Below are 27,539 nucleotides of genomic sequence, written 5' to 3' on the forward strand. Positions count from 1 at the left end.
TGAACAGAGCAGGAAACAATCCCTGCCTTTCAGGAGCTTCACTCTAGTAAGGAGGGACACAGGTGTACTTCTGTACCAGTATGTTATGTGCGCTAAGAGGTAGATGGTCAAAACCACAATAAGATATCACATCACACCTGTCAGCATGGCTGTCATCAAAAAGACCGCAAGCAACAAATGTTGGCAAGGATGTGGAGAAAAGGGAACCCTTGTACACTGTTTGTGGGAATGTAAATTGGCGCAGCCACTGTAAAAACAAAACAAAACAGTATGGAGGTTCCTCAAAAAACTAAAAATAGAGTTACCATAGGACCTAGCAATTCCACTCGGGTATATATTCAAAGAAAATGAAAACATGATTTCAAAAAGATATCTGCATCTCAGTGTTTATAGCAGCATTATTTACAATAGCCAAGATATGGAAGCAAGCTAAGTGTCTGTCGACAGATGAATGGATAAAGAAGATGTGGCACATATACACAATGGAATATTACTCAGCCTTAAAAAAGAATGAAATTTTCTTGTTTGCAACAACGTGGATGGACCTGGAGGGTATTATGCTTAGTGAATGAAGTAAGACAGAGAAAGAAAATTCTGTATGTTATCACTTATATGTGGAATCTAAAAGATAAAACAAATGAAAGACTATAACAACAAAAAAATAAGAGGTGGCTGGGTAAGTGGTAGAGGCTGAATATAATCCCTTGGGGTCCAGGAAGAGAAAGAAGTGCACGCATCCAACTTTTGAATGATGCTTCACAGCATGTGAGTTAGCAAGTTACCCCTCAGTAAACTAGCAACCTACTTACACTGCAAGAAGGTTTACTTGGGATGTTTTTACAGTGGACAATGTTGGGTTTTTTTTTGCTCAAATGTTCCCAAGTGGCCTTTATTTCACAAAACTATTTCCATTAAAATTATTTCCTATACCACTTTTACTATATGATACTATTCAAATGAAAATCAATCGGCAAGTTTACAAATTATGCACTTTTAAGTCATTTCTTCTACGTTGAGGCTGTACACATCAGACAGCATCAGTGCCCAGGCCTGAGTCAGTGAATTCCTAACGCTCTTCCATTAACCTGGACTTGGACTTTCACATTTGGTCAGGTATCCGTTACACCAAAGCAGCTTCTGGACCATGTGTTACCTGGCCCAGGTGGAAGCTTAGATTTTCTGTGTTCTTGTGTGGTTTCCTCAGCCCATTACTAAATCAATTAGCCAGTCTCTGAAGACCATGGCCTACATGAGATGAAGTCTACTACTGCTACTACCTACATGAAGGATGATGGAACCAAAAAAAAAAAAAAAAAAAATCAAAAAATTTTAGGAAATAAGGTGAAAGTGAGAAAAACTTCTGCATGAGACCTGTATTAATTTTCTGTTGCTGCTTTAAATTACTACAAACTTAGTGGCTTAAAACGTCACAATTTTACCACTGTACAGCTCTACTGGTCTGAAGTCCAGTGGGCTTACCTTCAAAATGAAGGTGTCAGCTGGGCTGTGTTCCTTCTGGAGGCTCTAGGGGAGAATCCATTTTCTTGCCTTTTCCAGCTTCTGTAGGCCTCCTGCATTCCTTGGCTTGTGGTCCCTTCAAACTAGTGACAGCTTGTTGAGTGTTTCTTGCAAGTCTCTTGACTCTTCTGTCTCCCTCTTCTACTTTCAATCCTGGCTTATCTGGGTAGGCCCAGTCTAATCATATTAAGGTCAGCTGATTAGCAATTAGCAATTAGCAATTACCTTAATTCCCTCTGCTACCTTAAACTCCCTTTTGTTTTGTATCACAGCATATTAACAGGTTACAGTGGGCAATGTTTTATGAGTCCTTTTAAATGTCCATTACAGAAGAATGCCTAAACTTTGTCCTACTTTTGTCTCTTCCTGGATTCTTCAAGGTTATATTCAGTCTTTGTCTCTCACCCATCGATCTCATTTGTGACTTGAAATTTCACAGGCACCATAGTTTGACTCTTGAAATGATTACTTGTTATGGAGACGTGGAGGCTGAAGTATGATGGTTATTGCCAAAATACCCTGCTAGGGAGAGCACAAAATGGCTCACGCTTCATTATGAGTGATTTTAATGCTCGCAGATGAACAGGAAGAGGATTGGGAGGTCCAGTGCGGAAATGGAAACATGCCTCTTATGTGGGTTACTGTGTGCTTTTTCCTTTCCCCTGCAGGTTAATTGGCACGGCCACCGTAGCCCTGAAAGACCTGATCGGCGACCAGAGCCGATCGCTGCCCTACAAACTGATCTCCCTGCTAAACGAAAGGGGGCAAGAGACTGGGGTGAGCATTTCCCTCTTGTTGAATGGCTTTGAAGTGAGATGGCTTTGCAAAGGTTCATTAAGACAAGAGTGTGAAATTATAAGTAACTCACTACACACACACACACACTCTCCCTAATGGTTTTGAGATAAATAGGCGCATTTACAAATGATATGGCCTCATCCTGTACTCATATTGACAGAACTACAAAGTAGATAAACTTGATTTTCTATGGCAGAATGCTATAGCATGAGTGGAACCCTATCTTGGTACAGCTCCGGGCATATTCACTTGGTTGTTAACATTTGTATGGAGAGTATAGCTCTGTGTCTCAGATACTCTTTGAAACATTCTATAGAAGGTAATTCATTAATATTAGACCAGAATATCAAGATGTTAATATCATGATTCTTTTAAAATTAAATTTATTTATTTATTTATTTATTTTTGGCTGCATTGGGTCTTCATTGCTGTGCACGGGCCTTCTCTAGTTGCGGAGAGCGGGGGTTACTCTTCGTTGTGGTGCGCGGGCTACTCTTCGTTGTGGTGTGTGGGCTTCTCATTGCAGTGGCTTCTCTTGTTGTGGAGCACAGGCTTTAGGTGCCTGGGCTTCAGTAGTTGTGGCTCGCGGGCTCTAGAGCGCAGGCTTAGTAGTTGTGGCGCACGGGCTTAGCTGCTCTGCGGCATGTGGGATCTTCCTGGACCAGGGCTCGAACCCGTGTTCCCTGCATTGGCAGGAGGATTCTTAACCACTGTGCCACCAAGGAGATCCCCATGATCTTTATTATTCCATTGGCAGCTGAATGTTTTCTGATCATAGCCTCTCTAAACAAGTACACACTGATATTGTCTGATATGAGACCAGAAGAGAGAGACTCTTTTTCAAGTGCACTTTAAAAAAAATTAACTGTAACATCACAGCTTTCAGATTTCTTAAGATTGCTAACAAGCACTCATAAAGCTAATATGCTTGCCCTGTTAACCTCTGACCCCTTCGTTTTCCAAACAATTTGTCAGTATTTTGCTTGGGAGCCTGGGCAAAGGGAGAAAATTTAAAAGAGGCCATCCCTGAAGGCAAGAATGCATTAATGCCCATTAGGAATGTCAATTTTGCTGGTCTAGTCTCCAAAACTTATAGGTTTGCTGTGAATTAGCATTCTAATCATAAAATGTAAATTCAGAATGTCAGCTATCGTCTATCTACCCAAAACTGGCTGAGAGAAATGATACTAAGGGAAGATGGTACAAGTCAGTGATTTTCCTGGCTGTTTTTTTCCTCTTTAAAGCAGAGAAGAAAGCATATGTAGAACCCTGAAATGGCAGAATTGTAGTCGTTGAATGGAGTAAGGAAGAGTGAGGGCCTCAGGCCTGGCCCCTGGTATCCCCTCACCCCTGCAAGAGGGCCTGGAGCACCTGTGAGGATCCTGAAGTTACTGGGAAGCCATCAATACAGAGGTCGAGCCACTCATGGAATCTTCTAGGGTTTGAAAGGTGGATTCTTCAAGTTCGGCAATTAAGCCACTCATTGCATTCGGTGTTCCTATTGTGGCCTGGTTGTAGCCATGAGACGCTGCTCTTATGATTCTATATTTGTCAAGAAACTGCTGTCAGAGGCATCATTTATTATCCTGTTCGGTGTCTCCCAGGTCATAGTTCTTAAGTTGGCAAAGAATGTGCTGATCCATGAGGGAGTATTTACTAACGAGCAGACAGATGGGAAAAAACAGGGCAATTGTGTGTGTGTGTGTGTGTGTGTGTGTGTGTGTGTGTGTGTGTGTCTGTTAGAGTTTACCAGGCGTAGCAAAAGTAGCAAATGGAAGTGTGGGATGCCCATTTAAATTTTTTTTTCTTTTTTTTGTGATTGATGGTTCCTTTTTTTTTAAAATTAATTTATTTATTCATTTATCGTTTTTGGCTGCGTTGGGTCTTCGTTGCTGCGCGTGGGCTTTCTGTAGTTGCGGTGAGTGGGGGCTATTCTTTGTTGTGGTGCACAGGCTTCTCATTGCAGTGGCTTCTCTTGTGGAGCACGGGCTCTAGGCGCGTGGGCTCAGTAGTTGTGGCACACGGGCTCAGCAGTTGTGGCTTGCGGGCTCTAGAGCACAGGCTCAGTAGTTGTGGCGCACGGGCTTAGTTGCTCCACGGCATGTGAAATCTTCCCGGATGAGGGCTCGAACCCGTGTCCCCTGCATTGGCAGGCGGATTCTTAACCACTGCGCCACCAGGAAAGTCCCCATTTAAATTTGAATTTCAGATAAGCAATGAATAATTTTGGTATAAATATGTCCCAAATTTTATGTCCTATATTTTATCTGATAACCTGGGTGTGTGGGTGTGTGTGTGTGTGTGTGTGTGTGTGCCATTCTTATTTTCAAAGGACTTCTTTTATTTTGAGGTTTATCCTTCCTTATTTTTGCTGTTAAAAGTCCTTTATTTTGTGAAATGATTATAGTAGTAGATGGTAGTTGAGGGCATGTGTTTGGCAAAATAAAAATTAGTGACCCTATGTTGAGTCCCCCTCGCAAACTTTTTTGAAATTTTGTCGGTTCACAAAATATGAAAGTATAGGAAACTCTGCCCTAAAATAATGCCCCACGTGAGAAATTTAACTCAGATTTTTTAAATGGGAATAATTTTATCTCCTGTAATGAGTTAGTATGTTTCGTCCTTTCTGATAATGAAAGGTTATGTATAACATTTCCTGTTCTCCTTCTTGCCTTGGCTTCCAGCCAACTTGGGGTCATATTTAATGCAAGAGGTGGCACTTATCTTCAACTTCATGTTTGTATTTTTGTTTCCTCTTTAATCAGACTTGTTTCCCTTTTTTTGAACCCAATTTTATGAATCACATCATTTTATAACTTTTTGTTAGTCACTTAAAATTCTTTTTGGAGAGAAGTGTGAAAATAAATTTCAGCAATGAACAAAGACATCAGTGAGCAAACAAAAAACTTAAAACACTTAGAATGAGCCTCTGTGACTGTAATTCTGTGATTGGAGGCCATCTCCAGCCTAGGAAGGAGGTTTGTTACAAGTTCAAGCTTCCTTGTCACAAAACTTTCCTCCGGTTTTGAGGCTGCCCTTTAGCAATGATACACTTGGCAACCTGTACCAAGTGACTGCTTTCCCAGGCACGCCCGCTCCACCTGGCCTCACACGGTGGGAAGATATAATCAGTGGACGGTGTGTCATCCTTCTCTCTTTCTCTTCTCACGTTCCCATCCCCCTGCTCACCCCTACTAGAACTTTTACTCCTGCTGAATTGGTTTGTGTTGAGTCTATAGCATTCTGATGCCCTGCACTGATTCTGACTGCAATGAATTTTTTCTACCCAGGCCACCATTGACCTGGTGATCGGCTATGATCCACCTTCAGCTCCACATCCGAATGACCCCAGTGAGACCAGCGTGCCAGGCTTGGGAGGTAAGCTGACCCTCCTGAAGGCCCAGCCTACACCAGGGGGGATCTACTAATGACACACAAGGACACTCCAAGAAAGCTCTCCTTGTCACTATACTCTCTGTAGCTCCCTGCCCACCTAGACAGGGCCCCATGAGGCAGGTGGAGCTGCCCTGAATTGGGACATTACAAGAGTTCACCAAATGCCCTTCAAAGGAGAGGGGACAGAGAGACAGTCCTTTACTGTTGCCGAAATTCGGTGACAGAATACCGGTGCCAGATTAGATCTTGCAGACAGTTTTGGGTGAAGTAGAAAGAAAGAGCTTTATTGCTTTGCCAGGTAAACGGGGCCACAGCGGGCTAATGCCCTCAAGATTGTGTGTCCCAGCCTGGAAGGGGTAGTGAGGAATCTTATAATGTTCAAGGAGCAGGGCGTGATCAGCTCGTGGGCATTCTTCTGATTGGTTGGTGGTGAGGTAATTGGGAGTCAGCATCATCAACCTCCTGTTTCCAATGGGTCTGGGGTCTGCGTGCTTGTGGGCAGCATACAGTTAACTTCTTCCACCTGGTGGGGGGTTTCAGTATCTGCAAAACAGCTCAAAGGACACGGCTCAGAATAGTATCTGTAGTCCTTGAGGAAGAACTAAAGGTCCCTGACTTTGTTTAACGGCTAAAGTATTATTATTTTGTCTTCCTTGACTGTTGTTCTTTCTTTCTGCCTTTTCTCACTTCTCTGATTAAATTTATTCTGTGACTAACGTTTTTCTACAGACAAAAGGCAGGCGGAGGGCATGGGCGGGGTCTATTCTGGGAAGGCCTCATGGGGTCCTGCTTGGTGACATGACTGAGCAGCCTCACGTGAGCCCGTCCAGCGGAAGGTCCCAGGCAGGGCTTTGCTTTGGGTTTGTAGCTTGCACCCCATACACTGTTGCCTGGTTGTGGGTCTCAGGAGTGGCCTGTACTCTCTTCACGTGTCTTCAGCTCCTAAACGTGCCATCAGCAGGCTGAGCTCTCAGCCGCCAGTCTCGTGGTCGGAGCCCTTGGATTGGAGCCTCTCTCTCCCTTGGCCCTGACCCCCTCCCGCCTCCGAACAGCCCCTTGGTCCTTTAAGCAAGTGCTTCCTGCCGCACAACCCACCTTGTGCTCCTTGTTCACGGACGTGGGGTGTGGGTCATTCAGGGCCATCAGGTGCTGCTTTGGATGGGGTTGGGGCGTGGGACTCGGGGTGGGTTTTGGGCCGCAGGTGGAGGGCGGTCTACAAGACAGTCAGGCCTTTCACGCAGCTGAGTCCGACCTCCGTTAGCGTCTTTGCAGGGTGACGGGATGCTAGACGTGTCTCTGTGTCTTCCTCTGCGCGGAGGGGTCTCACCAGACGCCCCCGTCTTCCCAGCCTTGGCGTGCACCCCAGGGAGGGAGGGCCCACTCGCCCCGCCTTGAAATTCTTCTTCCTGGGAGGGCACCCTGGCCCTGGTTCCTGCCAGGCTTGGCTCCTCAGGTCCTGGCTTCTCTGAGTTTTTCTTGGTTCTGAACTCAGCTCTCTGGCCACCTGAGGGGTCTTCTTGGCACCTGTGGCAGCACCTCCCTTCCTGCCCTGTGATGTCTCTGCCCTCTTCCTCTGTGACTTCTGGTCTGCCTCAGCCCATCCCAGCCATTGCCCCTGCTCGCCCAGCCCACTGATGCCCTGATATTAAGGTTTGGGCCCATTAATTGACCACGCAGTTGTGTGTCCAGCATGGGTCACCTGGCCCCTTCTCCCTTGGGGACATTTGGGACTGACACAGCCCCTTACCTCTTATAAGGGTACCAGCACATCAGCAACGCGCTCTGCCTTCACCCTCTGCCCACCGGCACCACGGGCACGCTGCTCTGTCCTTGGACACTCTCGGCCCCGCAAGGGCCCTGTGGTAGCTTGAGAACATCTGTGGATCCCTTTGCTGCCAGAGCAGTGATGACAGATACACCACAGAGGAAACAGCGCAGTCCTGAGCAGCACGCCAGCAGGGGCTGAACCAAGTGGTCCAACCAATTTCTTCCTCCTCCGCCGATGCCCACTGTCACCAGCGTTTGCTTTGGCCTGGGAAGGACAGTAGGTACTTTCGGGCCCAAAAAAGGCAGCCCCAACTGGTGGGCTATCTGGTGTAGCCTCTGAATTGGGAGGACCAGGGTGCCTTTTCTTACACTGATATTTTTCCTAAGCCAGATCCTATTTACTAGTTTCCTAAGGCTGCTGTAATAAAGTACCACAAACTGGGTGGCTCAAACTATAGAAATTTATCCTCTCGCAGTTCTGGATGCTAGATGTCTGAAATCAAGGACTCTAAGGGAAATTCTGTTCCATGCCTCTGTCCTAGCTTCTGGTGGTTGCTGCCAATCCTTGGTGTCCCTTGGCTTGTAGACCCATCACTCCAGTCCCTGCCTCTGTCATCACACAGTGTTCTCCCTGTGTGTCTGTCTTCACGTGGTGCTCTCTCTGTGTGTCCATGTCCAAATTTCTCACGTCTTATATGGACACCAGTCATTGGATTCGGCCCACCCTAATCCAGTGTCATCTCAGGTTAACTTGATTACATCTAAAAGACCCTGTTTCCAAATAAGATCACATTCTGAGGTTACAGATGGGCAAGACTTTTGGGAGGACACTATTCAGCCCTGTATACTGGTAGATAAAAGACAGTTTCATTATGTTTATTCCATTTCAAGAGCCAAAATGTTAAATGGGCCCTTTTGAGGTACCCCTTGAGCCGGACCTTTAGGAAAAAAATAGCACTGAGGTTCATTCAAGTAGAAAGAGTAAACTTATAGTTTACAGTGAACTGGCATCACACAACTTTAGTATTTATGGAGTAAAGAAATTGGTTGCTGGGTTTCCTGACCCATTGCTTAATGCTGCAGTGAGGGTGGTAAATTCTTTAAAATACACCTCCTCCCCTCCAGGAACTTTCAGTTCAGGTTTGGAGACAAGACTTTTTTTTTCTCAAGGTGTAACATTATGGATAAGAGCAAGGGCTTTGGGGTCACACTAGCCTATGTTAGATTCTGTCTATTGTTTTTGTTGTTGTTGTTGTTATAAATTTATTTATTTTCTTTCTTTCTTTTTGGCTGTGTTGGGTCTTCGCTGCTGTGCGCAGGCTTTCTCTAGTTGCGGCGAGCAGGGGCTACTCTTCATTGCAGTGTGTGGGCTTCTCATTGTGGTGGCTTCTCATTGAGGAGCACGGGCTCTAGGCGCACAGGCTTCAGTAGTTGTGGCATGTGGGTTCAGTAGTTGTGGCTCACGGGCTCTAGAGCGCAGGCTCAGTAGTTGTGGCGCACGGGCTTAGTTGCTCCGCGACATGTGGGATCTTCCCAGACCAGGGATCAAACCTGTGTCCTCTGCATTGGCAGGCGGATTCTCAACCACTGCACCACCAGGGAAGCTCCTCTGTGTCTACTGTTAATTAGCTATGTGACCTTGGGTAAGTCACTAAACTTGTCTGAATCTCAGTTACTCTACTGTAAGGTGGGGGAGAACAGTAGCACATCATGAAGTGGTTGCAAGGATTAAATGAGATAATGCATAGAAAGCACTTAGCCCAGTGCCTGGCATAGAGTAAGTTCTACCTTAATGTGGTCTTTATTATTATTACAAAAACAATTCTGGGTAGCTGTAGTTATGAGCTCAGTTGAGGGCCACAGTCTGTATGAACATTCAAATTGCTTCCTCTAAAAAGCAGAGCTATTAGAAAAGAATGATCTGGTTTGGCTCAGAGTCATGTTGAGATGACTAAATGCTTTTTTGTTAAATATCTTAAAAAAGGGGGGTGGGTTGTGTCCTAATGGACCAGGAAGACTTTGAGAATAAGCAATTTATCAAGCTGTTAGGAGCATAGGGGGAGGTCCCATCTCCTGAGATGGACCCTTGTAAGCCCAAGCTCAGAAAACATGCCATTTCCCTGGAGCAAAGACTGCTTCCTTAGAAATGAGAAAAGCACCAACTCTTGAAATTTTAAACCCACTGGGGAGAAAACCCTTGCCATCCAGGCTTCCTTTGCCCAAGGCTCCTTCTCCTCACCTCGTGGGTTGTCTTGGCAGCACAAGTCAAGCTCCAGCAGTGCTTGTGGACTGAGTCCCCCATCCTCTTAGGAAGCTAGCTGATTTCCAGCGGGTTCCAATGGCAGGTGGCCAAGGTCTGCCTCAGAAGTTCTTTTTAATACCTGATACTGCTGGACGGAGATAGGAAATGAGCCAGAACTTGGGTTCCTTTTAGTTGGATTTCAAAGAATGTTAGCAAGTGCTGGCCTGCAAATGAGCTGTGTCCGCAAGGCAATTTTATGTTTAAGTGTGAAATGACAAAGTGAAATTTCTTTATTTGAAAAATGAACAGGTTTCTTTGATCTGGAAGGGCCATCTTTGTTCTATGAGATTCACATTCACCACAGCTGGGTCAAGGGTGGCGTTCTGAATAATGATTTCATAATCTGGCTAAAAGAAACTTAAGAAAATCTTTTAATGTCCTAGATTATCTGGATTTTTTTTAAACTTTTTTTAAATTTGGCTGCATAGGATCTTAGTTGCAGCACGTGAGATCTTTCGTTGCAGTGCGTGGGCTCCAGAGCTCACGGGCTGAGTAGTTGTGGCACGCGGGCTCTCTAGTTGTCCCGCAGCATGTGGGATCTTAGTTCCCCGACCAGGGATCTAACCTGCGTCCCCTGCATTGGAAGGCAGATTCTTAACCACTGGACCACGAGGGAAGTCCCTATCTGGATGTTTTAAGATAAAACTTTTTTTGTCTTAATGTGACAATTCAACCAAGCAAAGATATCTTTGAGTACTTGGTACAACTCCATGCTAGGGAAGACACTAAGGAAAAAAACCCAACACCTTACAGTCTTGGGGGAAATAAGAGCAACAAACATGAGACAGAAATAACGGCAAGGCAGGCACACCTCCTGCCATCACAGACCTTAACATAAACAGAACATCTGGCCAAGAAATTGGGTTTTTTCACTTTCCTTAAACTGACTCTTTAAAAATCTTTACCATTTTGTGTAAAAGTAACGCGTCCACTCCCTCTAATTTAAATATCAATAGGTCTTTTCACATTTTAAAACATGAACTCATTGGGGGTGTTTTTTGAGTTCAAAAGCATATCTGCTTATACAAATATAAACATCACAGGGAATATAAGACACAAGAACATACAAATCTCTCGTAGTCCCAACCTACGATATCCACTATTCACCACTACTGATATTGATTTTAAAGATTACCATCCACGTAGTGGGATCTGCAAAGAAGAAATTTGAAATGTTAATGATAGAACACAAAAGTGAAGATTTTCAGGAAAATTCACCTCTGCAAGTTGAAGAAACTAATTATGACCACAGATCACGGGAATTGAATACTTAGAGGTTCGTAGTTTTTTGTTTTTTGTTTTTTTAAGACTCTTTTTTTAAGAGAAGTTTTAGGTTTACCACAAAATTGAGAAGAATATACAGAGATTTCCCGAATGCCCTCTGCCCCCACGTATGCATAGCCTTCCCTATTATCAATGTCACTCACCAGAATGGTGCATTTTTTTACAAAGGATGAACCTGCATCGACGCATCATAATCACCCAAAGTCCATCATTTACCTCAGAGTTCACGTTTGGTGTTTTACGTTCTGTAGGTGTGGACAAATGTATAATGGTATATATCTATCATCATAATATCATACAGAATATTTTAAGTGCCCTAAAAATCATCTGTGCTCTGCATATTTGTCTTCTCCCCACACACCCCCCCAACCTTTGGTAACCACTGAACTTTTTATTGTCTCCATAGTTTTGCCTTTTCCAGAACATCACAGAGTTGGAATTATACAGTATGCAGTCTTTTCAGATTGGCTTCTTTTACTTAGTAATGTGCATTTAAGGATCCTCCATGTCTTTTCATGACTTGATAGCTCTTCTTTTTTTTTTAGTGCTGTATGATACTCCATTGTCTGGAAGTACCACAGTTTATTTATCCATTCACCTACTGAAGGATATCTTGGTTGCTTCCAAGTTTGGCAATTATGAGTAAAGCTGCTATAAGTATCCATGTGCAGGTTTTTGTGTGGACCTAAGTTTTTTTTTTTTTTAGAAGAATCGGGGGAATAGATTATGAATATTCAGTTACTATTAGATTATGTTATTCTTGGCATTAGATCTTTTTTTTTTTAATTAATTAATTAATTAATTTTTGGCTGTGTTGGGTCTTCGTTTCTGTGCGAGGGCTTTCTCTAGTTGTGGCAAGCGGGGGCCACTCTTCATCACGGTGCGCGGGCCTCTCGCTATCGCGGCCTCTCTTGTTGCGGAGCACAGGCTCCAGACGCGCAGGCTCAGTAGCTGTGGCTCATGGGCCCAGTTGCTCCGCGGCATGTGGGATCTTCCCAGACCAGGGCTCGAACCCGTGTGCCCTGCATTGGCAGGCAGATTCTCAACCACTGCGCCACCAGGGAAGCCCTGGACCTAAGTTTTTAACTCCTTTGGATAAATGCCAAGGAGCATGATTACTGGGTGATAGGGTAAGATTATGTGTAGTTTGTAAGAAACCACCAAACTGCCTTCTGAAGTGGCTGTACCAGTTTACATTCCCACCAGCAATGGATGAGAGTTCCTGTTGCACCAGCATTTGGTGTTGTCAGTGTTCTGGATTTTGACCGTTCTAATAGCTGTGTAGTGGTATCTCATTGTTTTAATTTGCATTTTCCTGATGGCATATGATGTGGAACATCTTTTCATATGCTTATTTGCTAACTGCATATCTTTGGTGAGGTTTCTGTTAAGGTCTTTGGCCCATTTTTTACAGGTTGTTTGTTTTCTTATTGTTAATTTTTTAAAAAAATTAACTTATTTTTTAGCTGCGTTGGGTCTTGGTTGCTGTGTGCGGGCTTTCTCTAGTTGTGGCAAGTGGGGGCTACTCTTCATTGCGGTGTGCAGGCTTCTCATTTGCGGTGGCTTCTCTTGTTGCGGAGCACGGGCTCTAGGTGCATGGGCTTCAGTAGTTGTGGTACGCAGGCTCAGTAATTGTGGCTCTTGGGCTCTATAGTGCAGGCTTGGTAGTTGTGGCACACGGGCTTAGTTGCTCTGCGGCATGTGGGATCTTCCCAGACCAGGGCTCGAACCCGTGTCCCCTGCATTGGCAGGTGGATTCTTAACCACTGCACCACCAGGGAAGTCCCTATTGTTGAGTTTTAAGATTAAGAGTTGTTTGTATATTTTGGATAACAGTCCTTTATCACATGTGTCTTTTGCAAATGTTTCCTCCACTTCTTGGCTCGTTTTCTAATTCTCTTGATATTGTATTTCACAGAGCAGAAGTTTTTAATTTTAATGAAGCCCAGCTTATCAATGATTGCTTTCATGGATCAGGTCTTTGGTTTGTATCTAAGGGGTTCACTTTTAAGGAATGCTTTCCTGAAGCTTTTATTTCAAAATGACAAAGGTTGAAGAGCCTGGGGCGTAGGTGGCTTAACTGAAAATGTGTGGTGTCAAAAGGTCTGCTTTTCATTGCCTGCCTCCGAGACTTTTCCCATGACAGAGGGGTGGGCTGACTCAGACCACCAGCTTGACCTTCTGAAAACCTGTTACTTTGCCGACTTGATTTGCCAGATGTCATTTAGCTTGACTGGAGCCTACATCCCTGTGGCCAGAATAAACTAGTTTTAAAATCTCACATCTATTTTTGAAGAACAATCTGTTAAAAGTATGCATTGTTCAATGCTAGAAGTGCAAAAAAAAAAAAAAAAAGAAAAAAACCAAAAAACATTCATAGCCAGAGATGGCCACTTCAAATTCATTTCATTCCACGAACACCAGAGTCACTTTGCTTGAAGTTAAATTCAATCTGGTTCAGAAAACATTTACTGATACCTGTCTGTGGAGCATACAGAGGTGAGAAAGGTATTGTTTGCCCCCAGGAGCTTGTGTTTCAGTAGAAAGGTAAGATATAAACATGAATAACTATAGGTCAGAGCTGAATCTAATAAATTCCTCAAGGGAAGACTAAGCTAATTATTATGTGGGAAACAAATTCTTAGAGAAAGTGCTTTTTCAGCTGTGTATTTCAACTGTGTATCCTTACCGCCTAGTACAGCACTTGGAAAACCACAGTTGTCCAGTAAATGCATGGTTGATTAATTGAATGAATGAATGAGTGAATGATAGATGAGCCATAGATACGGTTTAAGTTTTTGTTCAAGAGGGGCATTTTGGTGAACACTAGTGTATAGGCCAAAGTGACTGATTCATTGAGAGGAGTAATAAAAGGGAAGCATGTTCCTGAGGGCCGGGAGTGCCAGACTGAGACATTTGTCCTCGATGAACAGACCTTGAGGATCCATGGGAAGTTTTCTGAACAAGGGACTGTCTTGTTCAGAGTTGCCCTGGAACATGATCAATGTGCTAGAACATCATTGCAGGCACTGCTTCCACGATTAGGTCTCTAATTGGCTTTGTCCAGCAAACTGATTGTATTAGGCCATTTTTTTCCCCCCCCAGGATATTTAGGAAAGTCAAAGTGATGATAATAAACAAGTGGTTCCTAAATTTTAGAGACTTAGTAAAATCATCGGGGGAAATCTTTAAATGTGCAGATTTCCAGCATCTATCTCCAGAGGGTCTAATTTAGCTGATCTGAAGGGGAACCCCCCAATCCGTATGGTTAACAGGAACTTCCAGGAGATCCTGATGAAGGCTGATTATGGAGCTCACTTTGAGAAGCCACGGAGTTGAGCATTTTACCTGGTTAACATTATCTTGTCCTGATCCAGGCAGAGCTCTTTGGGCAGCATTTCCTAGCTTGGCTCACAGCTTCCATCAATCAAAGGTAGATGCTGCCAGAATTTCCCTGCCAGCCTGTGTTTGCATCACTGTTTGGTTACAGGCACTTTTATGGTACCTTTGCTTTGGTCAATGGATTGGAACCGTTCCAGAAGATTCTTAGGGCCCATATAGTGCCATTTACCCAAAAATCAGAGTGAAAGGTAATGAATTGCTTATGGTTGAATGCAGATATTTATTTATATAACTTCTAGCATGTTAGAAACCCAGCAAAGTTATTATTCAACATTCCAGCTAAATCAGCATATTATCTCCAAAATATTTTCATGCTTAGAAACTTACTCTCTCGTGTTCTGCTTCGTACTTTTTAACTTACACTGATGATACCATACCAGCCTTCTGTCCTGATTTTGCAATGACCTTTGGCCCAAGGTAATTAAATTCTGCCTTAACCAGTACGACCATTTAACAAGACCTCGTCATGAGAAGCAAAATTAATATCACAGGCAGAGATTGGCATTCTAGGACTCTGGAAGAACAGGGTTGCTGTGGGGAAATAGTAAATACTGACAAAAAAAAAAAAGCAAAAATATTCATAAAGAAAGGCGTCTCCATCAAGGAATGGAAGAGGATTAGGTGGGATAGTGGCCCAATTAGTGCTTAGGTGGAAAAGATGAGAGGCATGGGAAGTGTTTGGTTAAAGAAGCCTGCTGGCTAGGGTAGTCCTGGCCACCCTGATTGCCTATTTTCTCTGTGAAATAAGAAGGAAGGTCATTAGCTGATGGTGAGAAGGATAGAATGTTGGAAGCTTTCAAGGAGCAAAACAGGTGGGAGTTCAGAGAGGTGAAGGGATTCGACCTTGTTGGCTTATCAATGGCCATTTCAAACCAGGATTTAGGAGAACTTGGACATAGGTATTTTGGAAACATGGTAGGATAGCTGGGCAATCCTGTGAGTCCACTGAAGGTTTGAGATCATGCAATTAAAGTGACACTAGTCAGTAAGGCGTGTGTTCAAGTTCAGTTACCTTTGTGAATGAGTGTAGTAAGTGGAGAGTCAAATGAACCAGGTGAGTACGATGAAGTGAGGGGGAAGGGAGGGATTGAGAGGCACTTAGAGGAGCGATTGCAGTGTTAGATCCCAGAATCTAACAGGTTAGGAGAAAAGGACATGAAGGAAGTGGGGGGCAGGGGATGTGATGTGGTCCACAGATTGGGGCAGCCTGTGTGACTGCACACTGTGGACTGGAGTCATAGAAAGAACAAACTGGAAAGATACAAAAGATGGCCACTGGAGTCCTGTCTACACAGAAACTCAGAATGTGAACTTTTTTGGGAATAGGGTCTTTGCAGATGTAATCTGTTAAATGAGGTCATACTGGATTAGGGCAGGCTCTAAATCCAGTGACCGGTGTCCTTATGAGAATAGGTGAGAACCCACAGACACACAGGGGAGAAGGCCATGTGACAACAGAAGCAGAGGTTAGAGCGATGCAGCCATGAGCCAAGGAACACCAAGGATTGCCAGGAGCCAGCAGCTACTAAGAGGCAAGGAAGTCTTTTTCTCTAGAGGCTTCTAAGGGAGCATGGCCCTGCCAACATCTTGATTTTGGAATTCTGGGTTTTGGAACTGTCAGAGAATAAATTTTCGTTGTTTTAAGTCACCCAGTTTGTGCTACTTTGTTACAACATCCCTAGGAAGCAAATACAACCAGCAACTTCCTATTCAGTCAGCAGTTCCTAACTTACTGTTGCCTTCTGTGGTCATGAAACACTCATACTTTGTAGATCCTCTTGGCTGCGTTCCAGGGCATGCCTGGGTCTCAATACGGGGCGGGGCATGCCAGTTCAGTGGCTAATGTTGGGTAATTTCACAACTTGTGCAGAAGGGTGTGTTCAGCAGTGCCCTAAGGGCCCCGGTCATTCTTTGTGGAACACTGAGGGTGTTAGCATTGTTTGATTCTGTGCAGCTTCCTGCCACATAAAGGGGCTATTTCCTGCTCAAACAGCCTTTTGCTGCTACGTAGAGATGCGGGTGGTAGACATGACTTGGTGTGGTTTCCCTCTGATCCATCCCTTCAGCCTAAAGTCTGACTAGCAGAAGGTTTCCAGAAGAAATTGGCTCTTTGTTACCTGCAGTCTGTTTCTGGAACATCCATCAAGAGCTTAAAGAGGATTTGTTCAGAGTCCAGCACCACAAAGGGCTATGATTTACCCCTTCTTTTGCCATAAACAACCACCAACCCCAAGTGGAACAGTCCACAGCAGGGAGGAAATCTCACTTGGGCCCAAGGTGGTCCAAGAAAGTTCATGTTAGTTGTTGGAGGAGACTTAAAGCCACGTGGCCCAGCTATTGCCCAGTCTGGAACAGGTTTGCACAGGGGAGCCTGACTGTCCGTGCTTCCCTGAGGCTGGTGCCAGGGTTGGGAGGAGCGCCCCCTGGCATCTGGGTGCCCTCTCCCGCGAGCCCTGTGGGAGCTTTGCCAAACTGCTGGAGAACTCGAGAAGGTTCAAGCAGGGGTCAGGATGTCCTCGTTCGTTTGTTTCCTCATTCCACATTCATCAAGCCCCTGCTATGTACTAGAAGGGTGCGTGCCAGGCACAGGGCAGGTACAAAGAAGAAAAGGGCAAGCCCTCAGCTTCTGAAGAGTGGAGGTAGTGGGGAGGTGCACAGGTTAATAACAGGTGCAAGACTGGTGAGGACTGGATAGAACAATGTGTGGTAGACACGAGAGGGGGGACTCACTCTATCCGGTGGGGGTGGTGGGGACAGACCAAGACAGTATTTCATCTGGAACTTGAGGGAGGTGAGGAGCCCACCTGGTGGAGAAGAGGAAGCACATTCTGAGAGCTCGGATCCGGGCCCCAGGCAAACCCTTCTTTTGAAGCCTCTTAAAGAATAGGGAAGAGGAGGCCCAGATTATCACGCAGAGGTAGCTGTTCTCCACCTGTGGCTTCTTTGGGGTTTCCTGGTGTCCTGACAAAGATGTTGAGGAACTAGGAGCACAGCATCACCTTCACCTGCAGCCTGGTTCTAGATCCAGTCTTAAACCAGTGAGGGAGGGCAAAGATGTGGTCTTGGTTTTAGCTCAGCTCCTAATAACCTAACAAGTTGCTTCAGCTTTCTGGACCTCAGTTTTTCTACCTATAAAATGGGGTGAGGGGCAGGTTGGATGAGGATCTTTAAGGTCCCTTCTAGTCTAAATTCTGCGGGTCTGTGACTCCTTGAAAGACTGAAGTGTGGTTCCAGAGAACGTTGGGTCAGAGGAGCAGAGGGCTGGGGAACAGAGTGGGAACGCACACTCGATGAACTGGAGACAAAGAGGGGGGCCTCGAAAGGCCCTGACAATATTTAGAGTGCCAGCAGGAGAGCTGCACAATTCAGAGAAGTATGCGTGGGCCCTAGTGTCCAATGCCATGGAAGGTGGAGCATGAAGATTCAGAAAAGGCCCCTGAGCTTAGCAAGAAGAGGTCCACGGTTGACCTTTGCAGAGCAGGTGCCAGGCTTAGATGGGACGAGAATGAATGGAGGGGTGGTGAGGAGGAAGGTTCCTCCTGGACTAAACTCTGAGGCAGTACATTGGGGGGACCTTTTACTTCCTTGTGGTTGCCCCTTTCTTACTCTATGCCCTGTCCCCTGTGCTGCTCACTCACTGCCCCCCCCCCCCCGCCCCTTAACTGCTCGCTAGGAAGTGCTCCAACAAAACTGACTTCTCAACAAAACTAAAAAAAAGAAGAAAAAGAAAGAAAAGATTAATTTGTTGGGTTGTGCTTTGTGCCAGGCATGGTATTAAAGGCTTTGCATATAGATTAATTGTATTTTTACAGTAACCTAGTGGTAAATACTATTATTTCCCCCATTTTACAAATGAGGAGACTGAAACAGAAATTAAGAGACTTACTCAGACTCACATAGCTCAAAACTGGGATTCCAACCCAAACAGCATGACTCCAAAGCCCAAGCTTTAAGAGCCATGCTACATGGCGATTTGATGGAACTAATTCATACTATGATGTGAGTGACTGGCACATGATTCCATATTGAAATTGTCTCCTTTGTGATTTTGCGTTGTAAAGAAGGAGGTTCAAGATCCAAAGGTAGGGAGTGCAAATGCTGGTATTTTTTAGACAAGGTAGTTCGTTGGTCTTCTAGGCTCTCTTAAATTATATTGTACAGATTACCAGGAGTTCAAACTTTTTGTCTATTAAGAAAAAAATAACTGAAGTTTGTCACTGAGTTTTAAAGAGTTTGTGAATAATAAAAAGGGGAGATATAGAAGGCAGAGTTGATTTTTGTTATTTTAGGAGAGAAAGATCTGTGTATATCTGAAGGCAGAGGGGCGGTCCCTATGGGGAAGGAGCCACTGGAGGTACTTGAAAGGGGGGACATTTAAGGGGTCCCCAAAGAATCAGCAGGAAGTGGGATCTCAGGCATGGGGAGGGGGTTCCCTTGAAACACATTTTCCCCCTGAGTGTGAAGGGAAGCTGGGGGACAGATGTGTATGGAAGTGACAGACCAGGAGGACGAAGGGAGAGCATGATGGCCAGCTTGGTCTGCATGGCAAGAAACTGGGGGTGAGTTTCTCATCTGCCATGAGGGTGGAGAGGGCATTTGAGAATCAGGAGGCTCAGGCAGAAAGGAGACAGTACAAAACCTCATGAGTAAAGATCTAGAGAAAAGATCTGTAGTGGGAAGGGTGGAGTTGAAGTATCCCCTGCAAGGCTTCAATTTTCCCTGGCATTTCCCCACCTTGCCGTCCTACTGCAGGAAGGCCCCTGACCTCAGGCAGGGTTCCCAGGTCAGAACTGAGTGATTTCTGGCTGGGTCCATTTGCACCATCTCCTCGCTCTCCTCATGGCCTCTGACATTCTCCCTGTCACCTTGAAGACAGCCTGAATGAGTGCTCTGATGCACGTGAACGCATTTTCCTAAAGAAGCTGTATCTGAGTCACAACTCATCCCAAGTCGGTGTCACCAAGAAGTGTCTCCTTCACCTGCTGCCTCAGGAACACGGAAAACCCTCTTGGGTCCAGGAAACCAGAGTGTTCAGATGCATGCAGGGGGAGGGCCGTCTCTGACTGATCCCTTTTTGGTGTTTTAGGAGAAGAGGAGGAGGATGGCAGTGATGAGGACGGGTTGGACAGTACGGTCAGGGTCCCAGGGCCCAGGGGGCCGGGACGGATGGTGTCGGAAGCTCACCTTGCCCGGAGGCTCACAAAAGGCAAGAGCAGCCGGTGGATGCTGTCCAACAAGCCACAGGACTTCCAGGTAGGAACAGTCCGAGGGGCCGTATTTGCAACCCTGTGTTGTCCAGCTTCTGATAATTGTGGTGTTGCTGGAAGAGCTTCTGCCTGTGGGCAGTGGCTCAACTAATAAAAAGAGATGTCAGGGCACAAACCCGATAAGAAGAGCTCCCCATCTTTCTTCTGCAAGCAGCAGTAGATGTAGTCAATCCACATGAGGCTCTTCAGAGAAATAAAATCCCCTTCGGTGGTAGGAAAGAGCTAATCAAAGAATAGAGTCACAGGTATTGTGTTTTTCACAGCTCTGGCTACTTCCTTGGGAGACAGCCATGGAGTGAGTTGGTACCTCTCAGGGCTCAGGAAGACCAAGTAGGAGGCTGGGGTCTGAGCAGCAGCCTCCGTCGTGTCCTGTGCTTTCCTGGGCCAGCTCTGGACTATTGCAACCCCACTACTGATCTCGGTTTTTGCAGCCCAACCCCAGTTCCCATCATGAGAATGAGCGCAGGTGGCTACTCCCAGTCCGCAAGCACAGGACATTGCAAAGCTGCGCTGGCCTGGTTTCAGCGGTCCTGACAGGTGAACGAGCTGAGGCCACACCTGAGGATTCTCTTACATGCCGTGCTGGGAAAGGCTCAGTGACGACTCCCCTCCTGTGCTTGCAGATCCGTGTCTGGGTGATCGAGGGCCGGCAGTTAAGTGGCAACAACATCAGGCCTGTGGTCAAAGTCCACATCTGTGGCCAGACCCACCGAACAAGAATCAAGCGAGGGAACAATCCGTTTTTTGATGAGGTAAACGGGTGAATGCATGTCCTGCTCTGTGAGTCTGTTTTATTTATATGCACCTTCCCGGCTTCCACCCACCTCTCTCCAGTTCCCTGTGGGAGGGGAACACATGTGCGCACACAGTACAAAGTTCCGGCGTTAAACGTTCTGCGCTAAGAACCACTGGGTCTTGAAGTCAAGTGGCCTGCTTCGTCGCTGGTTCTCAGAGCTACCAGTGTCTTTCTGGTGGTTTTGCAACAACTTCTGGAGGGAGCCCTTTCTAATGGGTCCTCGCGACCCTTATGATGGAGCACACAAAGGACTTACACCTGCCTTTGCTCTTTTTAATTAGTAGATATCTCTGAGGGGTGACTCCATGTAACTAAGTAACCCGATTGTCAAAGGTGTCAAAACCTACTTGACTATAAAAATAATATAGGTTAAAAAAAGCAATTATGAGCAAAAAGGGTTTTTTTCCTCCATACTGAGGTTATAGCCTGTTCTGTTGACCTCTTCTGCAACACTCCTCAAAAATACTGAATACCTTGACAGTTGTCTTCAATGCCACAAAACTCCACATTTAGGACTGTGAAGAGAAATGATAAGTTTGGGGAATTTTTCAGAGTCCAGCCTTACTCTGCTGAGGAGATGCATTTCTGAGGTTCCTTGGGTCTCATGCTCTGATCTCTGAGGCCAGGCCTTTGGTACCACAGTTCCTCTTAGTTCCCTACAGCTTGTAATCCCAGCCCTGGCTCCGGCATTGCTTTTTTTCTGACTTCTATTCACAAACGGAACTGGTTTCTTCCGTGTGGTGCTCCTGTTTCTTTCCCTTTGTTCAACCTGGACCCCAGCTTTTCAAAGGCCCCATCTTATTCTCACCTCTAACTTCTTAGATGAATTGCAGGCAACAGCAGGCAGCTAAGTAGTGTCAAAGCTAACACAGAGGTGGGTGCATATGGAGATGGGGCACTGGAAGTGGACTTCGGGAAAGGCTGGGAGAGAGTCACGTTGGAGGACAAGACAAGATTGCAGGGAGGATGAGATATGGGACGACTTGATGCCTAGAGCGTAGGACCCATCCAAGTGTTTATAATGCAGGACAAATATTTACTCAACCTCATTCTGCAGGAATCTCCAGCTCAGAATTTTCCATTTAATGAATTCTTTTGAGATTAGATCTCTTGGTAAAAGGGAAGAATCGAATAACTGATTCTCAGACCAATTCATAAATCAATAAAAGCATTTTACTAAAAAATCCCTAGTTTACACACATATTCTTAACCAAGTGATTAAACTTGGTCCCACCAATAATGGGACAAATGGACATGTGTGTCCTGATGTGATATAATGTAAGTAATCAGCATCATCTGTGTTATTTCTTGTCCAATGGTCAACTTGAATCTAACAATGAGGAAAAATTGACAAAAATCCAGATTGTGAGATATTCTGCAAAGCAGCTGGTCTTGATAGAAATAAACAAACAATGAAAATAAGCCAGGAGTATTGTTCTAGATAAAAGGAAACTAAAAAGATACAACAACCACATACAATGTAAGACCCTTGAGTGAATCCTAGAATTATTTATTTATTTACTTACTTATTTATTTTATTCTAGATTAAAAAAAAGCTAAAAAGAACTTTTTTCAGGAAAACTGTAGAAATTTGAAAGCTGACTATGTTACATGTTAAATTTCTTGGGTGTGATAATTATATTATGGTTTTATGAAAAGATATCCTTGCTCTTAGGAGATGCATGCAAATGTATTTTTAAGGAGTGAAGTGTTATGTTATCTAGAACCTTCTTCCAGATAGTTCAGTTAAAAAAAAAAAGTGACAAAGCCAAAAGCTAGTGTCCCAAAATGATGACAATTGGTGAACATAGGTGAAAGGTGGTGTTTATTTACCATTTTCATTTTTTTCTGTGAATTTGAAATATTTCTAAGTAAAAAGTAGAAACAAGTCTCAGTTTAAGTAAATGCTCAGTCTTTCTCTCTTAGGACGAAAGTTTATCGGCACATAAACTTTGGCTTTATGGTACAACTTTTTGATACCCAATTTTCATTTCCCAGGAATCAACCTTAAACTTAACTGTAACAATGAGTTAAAATGTGGTCTGTACCGACTCTACTGAGGCCCTAACATTATCTAATGGGCAGAGTTGGCTTTAAAGGTGTTTTGTTAGAACAAAATTAGAGTCACTGGATAGAAACAATAGTGCTAAAAATGGAAGAGAATTAACCTCAACTTTCCAGACATGCAAGCCTTAAGCACATGAAATAACCTTAGATCTCTGGGGTTTTTTTTTTTTTTCCTTAATTAATTAATTAATTAATGTTTTTGTCTGCGTTGGGTCTTTGTTGCTGCTCAGGCTTTCTCTAGTTGCGGCAAGCGGGGGCTACTCTTTTTTTTTTTTTTTTTTTCAAACATCTTTATTGAAGTATAATTGCCTTACAATAGTGTGTTAGCATCTGCTTTATAACAAAGTGAATCTGTTATACATATACAATATGTTCCCATTTCTCTTCCCTCTTGCATCTCCCTCCCTCCCACCCTCCCCATCCCACCCCTCTAGGTGGTCACAAAGCACCGAGCTGATCTCCCTGTGCTATGCGGCTGCTTCCCACTAGCTATCTATTTTACATTTGGTAGTGTATATATGTCCATGACACTCTCTTACCCTGTCACATCTCACCCCACCCCCTCCCCATATCCTCAAGTCCATTCTCTAGTAGGTCTGTGTCTTTATTCCCGTCTTGCCACTAGGTTCTTCATGGCCTTTTTTTTTTTTTTTTTTTTCCCTTAGATTCCATATATATGTGTTAGCATACTGTATTTGTTTTTCTCCTTCTGACTTACTTCACTCTGTATGACAGACTCTAACTCCATCCACCTCATTACAAATACCTCCATTTCATTTCTTTTTATGGCTGAGTAATATTCCATTGTATATATGTGCCACATCTTCTTTATCCATTCATCTGTCGATGGACATTTAGGTTGCTTCCATGTCCTGGCTATTGTAAATAGAGCTGCAATGAACATTTTGGTACATGACTCTTTTTGACCTATGGTTTTCTCAGGGTATATGCCCAGTAGTGGGATTGCTGGGTCGTATGGTAGTTCTATTTGTAGTTTTTTAAGGAACCTCCATACTGTTCTCCATAGTGGCTGTATCAATTTACATTCCCACCAACAGTGCAAGAGTGTTCCCTTTCCTCCACACCCTCTCCAGCATTTATTGTTTCTAGATTTTTTGATGATGGCCATTCTGACCGGTGTGAGATGATATCTCATTGTAGTTTTGATTTGCATTTCTCTAATGATTAATGATGTTGAGCATTCTTTCATGTGTCTGTAGGCCATCTGTATATCTTCTTTGGAGAAATGTCTATTTAGATCTTCTGCCCATTTTTGGATTGGGTTGTTCGTTTTTTTGTTATTGAGCTGCATGAGCTGCTTGTAAATCTTGGAGATTAATCCTTTGTCAGTTGCTTCATTTGCAAATATTTTCTCCCATTCTGAGGGTTGTCTTTTGGTCTTGTTTATGGTTTCCTTTGCTGTGCAAAAGCTTTTCAGTTTCATTAGGTCCCATTTGTTTATTTGTGTACTTATTTCCATTTCTCTGGGAGCTGGGTCAAAAAGAATCTTGCTGTGATGTATGTCATAGAGTGTTCTGCCTATGTTTTCCTCTAAGAGTTTGATAGTGTCTGCCCTTACACTTAGGTCTTTAATCCATTTTGAGTTTATTTTTGTGCATGGTGTCAGGGAGTGTTCTAATTTCATACTTTTACATGTTCCTGTCCAATTTTCCCAGCACCACTTATTGAAGAGGCTGTCTTTTCTCCACTGTATATGCTTGCCTCCTTTATCAAAGATAAGTTGACCATATGTGTGTGGGTTTATCTCTGGGCTTTCTATCCTGTTCCATTGATCTATATTTCTGTTTTTGTGCCAATACCAAACTGTCTTGATTACTGAAGCTTTGTAATATAGTCTGAAGTCAGGGAGCCTGATTCCCCCAGCTCCATTTTTCGTTCTCAAGATTGCTTTGGCTATTCGGGGTCTTTTGTGTTTCCATACAAATTGTGAAATTTTTTGTTCTAGTTCTGTGAAAAATGCCAGTGGTAGTTTGATAGGGATTGCATTGAATCTGTAGATTGCTTTGGGTAGTAGAGACATTTTCACAATGTTGATTCTTCCAATCCAGGAACATGGTATATCTCTCCATCTATTTGTATCATCTTTAATTTCTTTCATCAGTGTCTTATAATTTTCTGCATACAGGTCTTTTGTCTCCTTAGGTAGGTTTATTCCTAGATATTTTATTCTTTTTGTTGCAATGGTAAATGGGAGTGTTTTCTTAATTTCACTTTCAGATTTTTCGTCATTAGTGTATAGAAATGCAAGAGATTTCTGTGCATTAATTTTGTATCCTGCTACTTTACCAAATTCATTGATTAGCTCTAGGAGTTTTCTGGTAGCATCTTTAGGATTCTCTATGTATAGTATCATGTCATCTGCAAATAGTGACAGCTTTACTTCTTCTTTTCCGATTTGGATTCCTTTTATTTCTTTGTCTTCTCTGATTACTGTGGCTAGGACTTCCAGAACTATGTTGAATAATAGTGGTGAGAGTGGGCAACCTTGTCTTGTTCCTGATCTTAGTGGAAATGGTTTCAGTTTTTCACCATTGAGGACAATGTTGGCTGTGGGTTTGTCATATATGGCCTTTATTATGTTGAGGAAAGTTCCCTCTATGCCTACTTTCTGCAGGGCTTTTATCATAAATGGGTGTTGAATTTTGTCAAAAGCTTTCTCTGCATCTATTGAGATGATCATATGGTTTTTCTCCTTCAATTTGTTAATATGGTGTATCACATTGATTGATTTGCGTATATTGAAGAATCCTTGCATTCCTGGGATAAACCCCACTTGATCATGGTGTATGATCCTTTTAATGTGCTGTTGGATTCTGTTTGCTAGTATTTTGTTGAGGATTTTTGCATCTATGTTCATCAGTGATATTGGCCTGTAGTTTTCTTTCTTTGTGACATCTTTGTCTGGTTTTGGTATCAGGGTGATGGTGGCCTCGTAGAATGAGTTTGGGAGTGTTCCTCCCTCTGCAATATTTTGGAAGAGTTTGAGAAGGATAGGTGTTAGCTCTTCTCTAAATGTTTGATAGAATTCGCCTGTGAAGCCATCTGGTCCTGGGCTTTTGTTTGTTGGAAGGTTTTTAATCACAGTTTCAATTTCAGTGCTTGTGATTGGTCTGTTCATATTTTCTATTTCTTCCTGGTTCAGTCTCGGCAGTTTGTGCATTTCTAAGAATCTGTCCATTTCTTCCAGGTTGTCCATTTTATTGGCATATAGTTGCTTGTAGTAATCTCTCATGATCTTTTGTATTTCTGCAGTGTCAGTGGTTACTTCTCCTTTTTCATTTCTAATTCTATTGATCTGAGTCTTCTCCCTTTTTCTCTTGATGAGTCTGGCTAATGGTTTATCAATTTTGTTTATCTTCTCAAAGAACCAGCTTTTAGTTTCATTGATTTTTGCTATTGTTTCCTTCATTTCTTTTTCATTTATTTCTGACCTGATCTTTATAATTTCTTTCCTTCTGCTGGCTTTGGGGTTTTTTTGTTCTTCTTTCTCTAATTGCTTTAGGTGCAAGGTTAGGTTGTTTATTCGAGATGTTTCCTGTTTCTTGAGGTAGGCTTGTATTGCTATAAACTTCCCTCTTAGCACTGCTTTTGCTGTGTCCCATAGGTTTTGGGTCGTCGTGTCTCCATTGTCATTTGTTTCTAGGTATTTTTTGATTTCCCCTTTGATTTCTTCAGTAATCACTTCGTTATTAAGTAATGTATTGTGTAGCCTCCATGTGTTTGTATTTTTTACAGATCTTTTCCTGTAATTGATATCTAGTCTCATAGCGTTGTGGTCGGAAAAGATACTTGATACGATTTCAATTTTCTTAAATTTACCAAGGCTTGATTTGTGACCCAAGATATGATCTATCCTGGAGAATGTTCCATGAGCACTTGAGAAAAATGTGTATTCTGTTGTTTTTGGGTGGAATGTCCTATAAATATCAATTAAGGCCATATTGTTTAATGTATCATTTAAAGCTTGTGTTTCCTTATTTATTTTCATTTTGGATGATCTGTCCATTGGTGAAAGTGGGGTGTTAAAGTCCCCTACTATGATTGTGTTGCTGTCAATTTCCCCTTTCATGGCTGTTAGTATTTGCCTTATGTATTGAGGTGCTCCTATGTTGGGTGCATAAATATTTACAATTGTTATACCTTCCTCTTGGATCGATCCCTTGATCATTATATAGTGTCCTTCTTTGTCTCTTGTAATAGTCTTTATTTTAAAGTCTATTTTGTCTGATATGAGAATTGCTACTCCAGCTTTCTTTTGATTTCCATTTGCATGGAATATCTTTTTCCATCCCCTCACTTTCAGTCTGTATGTGTCCCTAGGTCTGAAGTGGGTCTCTTGTAGACAGCATATATATGGGTCTTGTTTTTGTATCCATTCAGCCAGCCTGTGTCTTTTGGTGGGAGCATTTAATCCATTTACATTGAAGGTAATTATCGATATGTATGTTCCTATTCCCATTTTCTTAAATGTATTGGGTTTGTTATTGTAGGTGTTTTCCTTCTCTTGTGTTTCTTGCCTAGAGAATTTCCTTTAGCATTTGTTGTAAAGCTGGTTTGGTGGTGCTGAACTCTCTCAGCTTTTGCTTGTCTGTAAAGGTTTTAATTTCTCCATCGAATCTGAATGAGATCCTTGCTGGGTAGAGTAATCTTGGTTGTAGGTTTTTCTCCTTCATGACTTTAAGTATATCCTGCCACTCCCTTCTGGCTTGCAGAGTTTCTGCTGAGAGATCAGATGTTAACCTTATGGGGATTCCCTTGTGTGTTATTTGTTTTTTTTTCCTTGCTGCCTTTAATATGCTTTCCTTATATTTAATTTTTGACAGTTTGATTAATATGTGTCTTGGCGTGTTCCTCCTTGGGTTTATCCTGTATGGGACTCTCTGTGCTTCCAGGACTTGATTAACTATTTCCTTTGCCATAT

The 27,539-nt window shown here is 43.4% G+C and overlaps 1 protein-coding gene across 2 annotated transcripts in view; it reads left to right on the plus strand.

Annotated features, from left to right (window-relative positions):
* Positions 1-27,539, plus strand: part of MYOF (myoferlin) — a 161,840-nt gene that overhangs the window by 38,763 nt on the left and 95,538 nt on the right. For both annotated transcript variants that reach the window (XM_057530485.1, XM_057530486.1), the window contains exons 4-7: positions 2,187-2,295; positions 5,607-5,694; positions 19,554-19,720; positions 20,358-20,486. In XM_057530485.1, the coding sequence (XP_057386468.1) occupies positions 2,187-2,295; positions 5,607-5,694; positions 19,554-19,720; positions 20,358-20,486 (493 nt within the window). The remainder of the gene's footprint in view (positions 1-2,186; positions 2,296-5,606; positions 5,695-19,553; positions 19,721-20,357; positions 20,487-27,539) is intronic.

This window comes from Balaenoptera acutorostrata, chromosome 16, assembly GCF_949987535.1.
Source record: "Balaenoptera acutorostrata chromosome 16, mBalAcu1.1, whole genome shotgun sequence".
In the NCBI taxonomy this organism is placed as follows: domain Eukaryota; kingdom Metazoa; phylum Chordata; class Mammalia; order Artiodactyla; family Balaenopteridae; genus Balaenoptera; species Balaenoptera acutorostrata.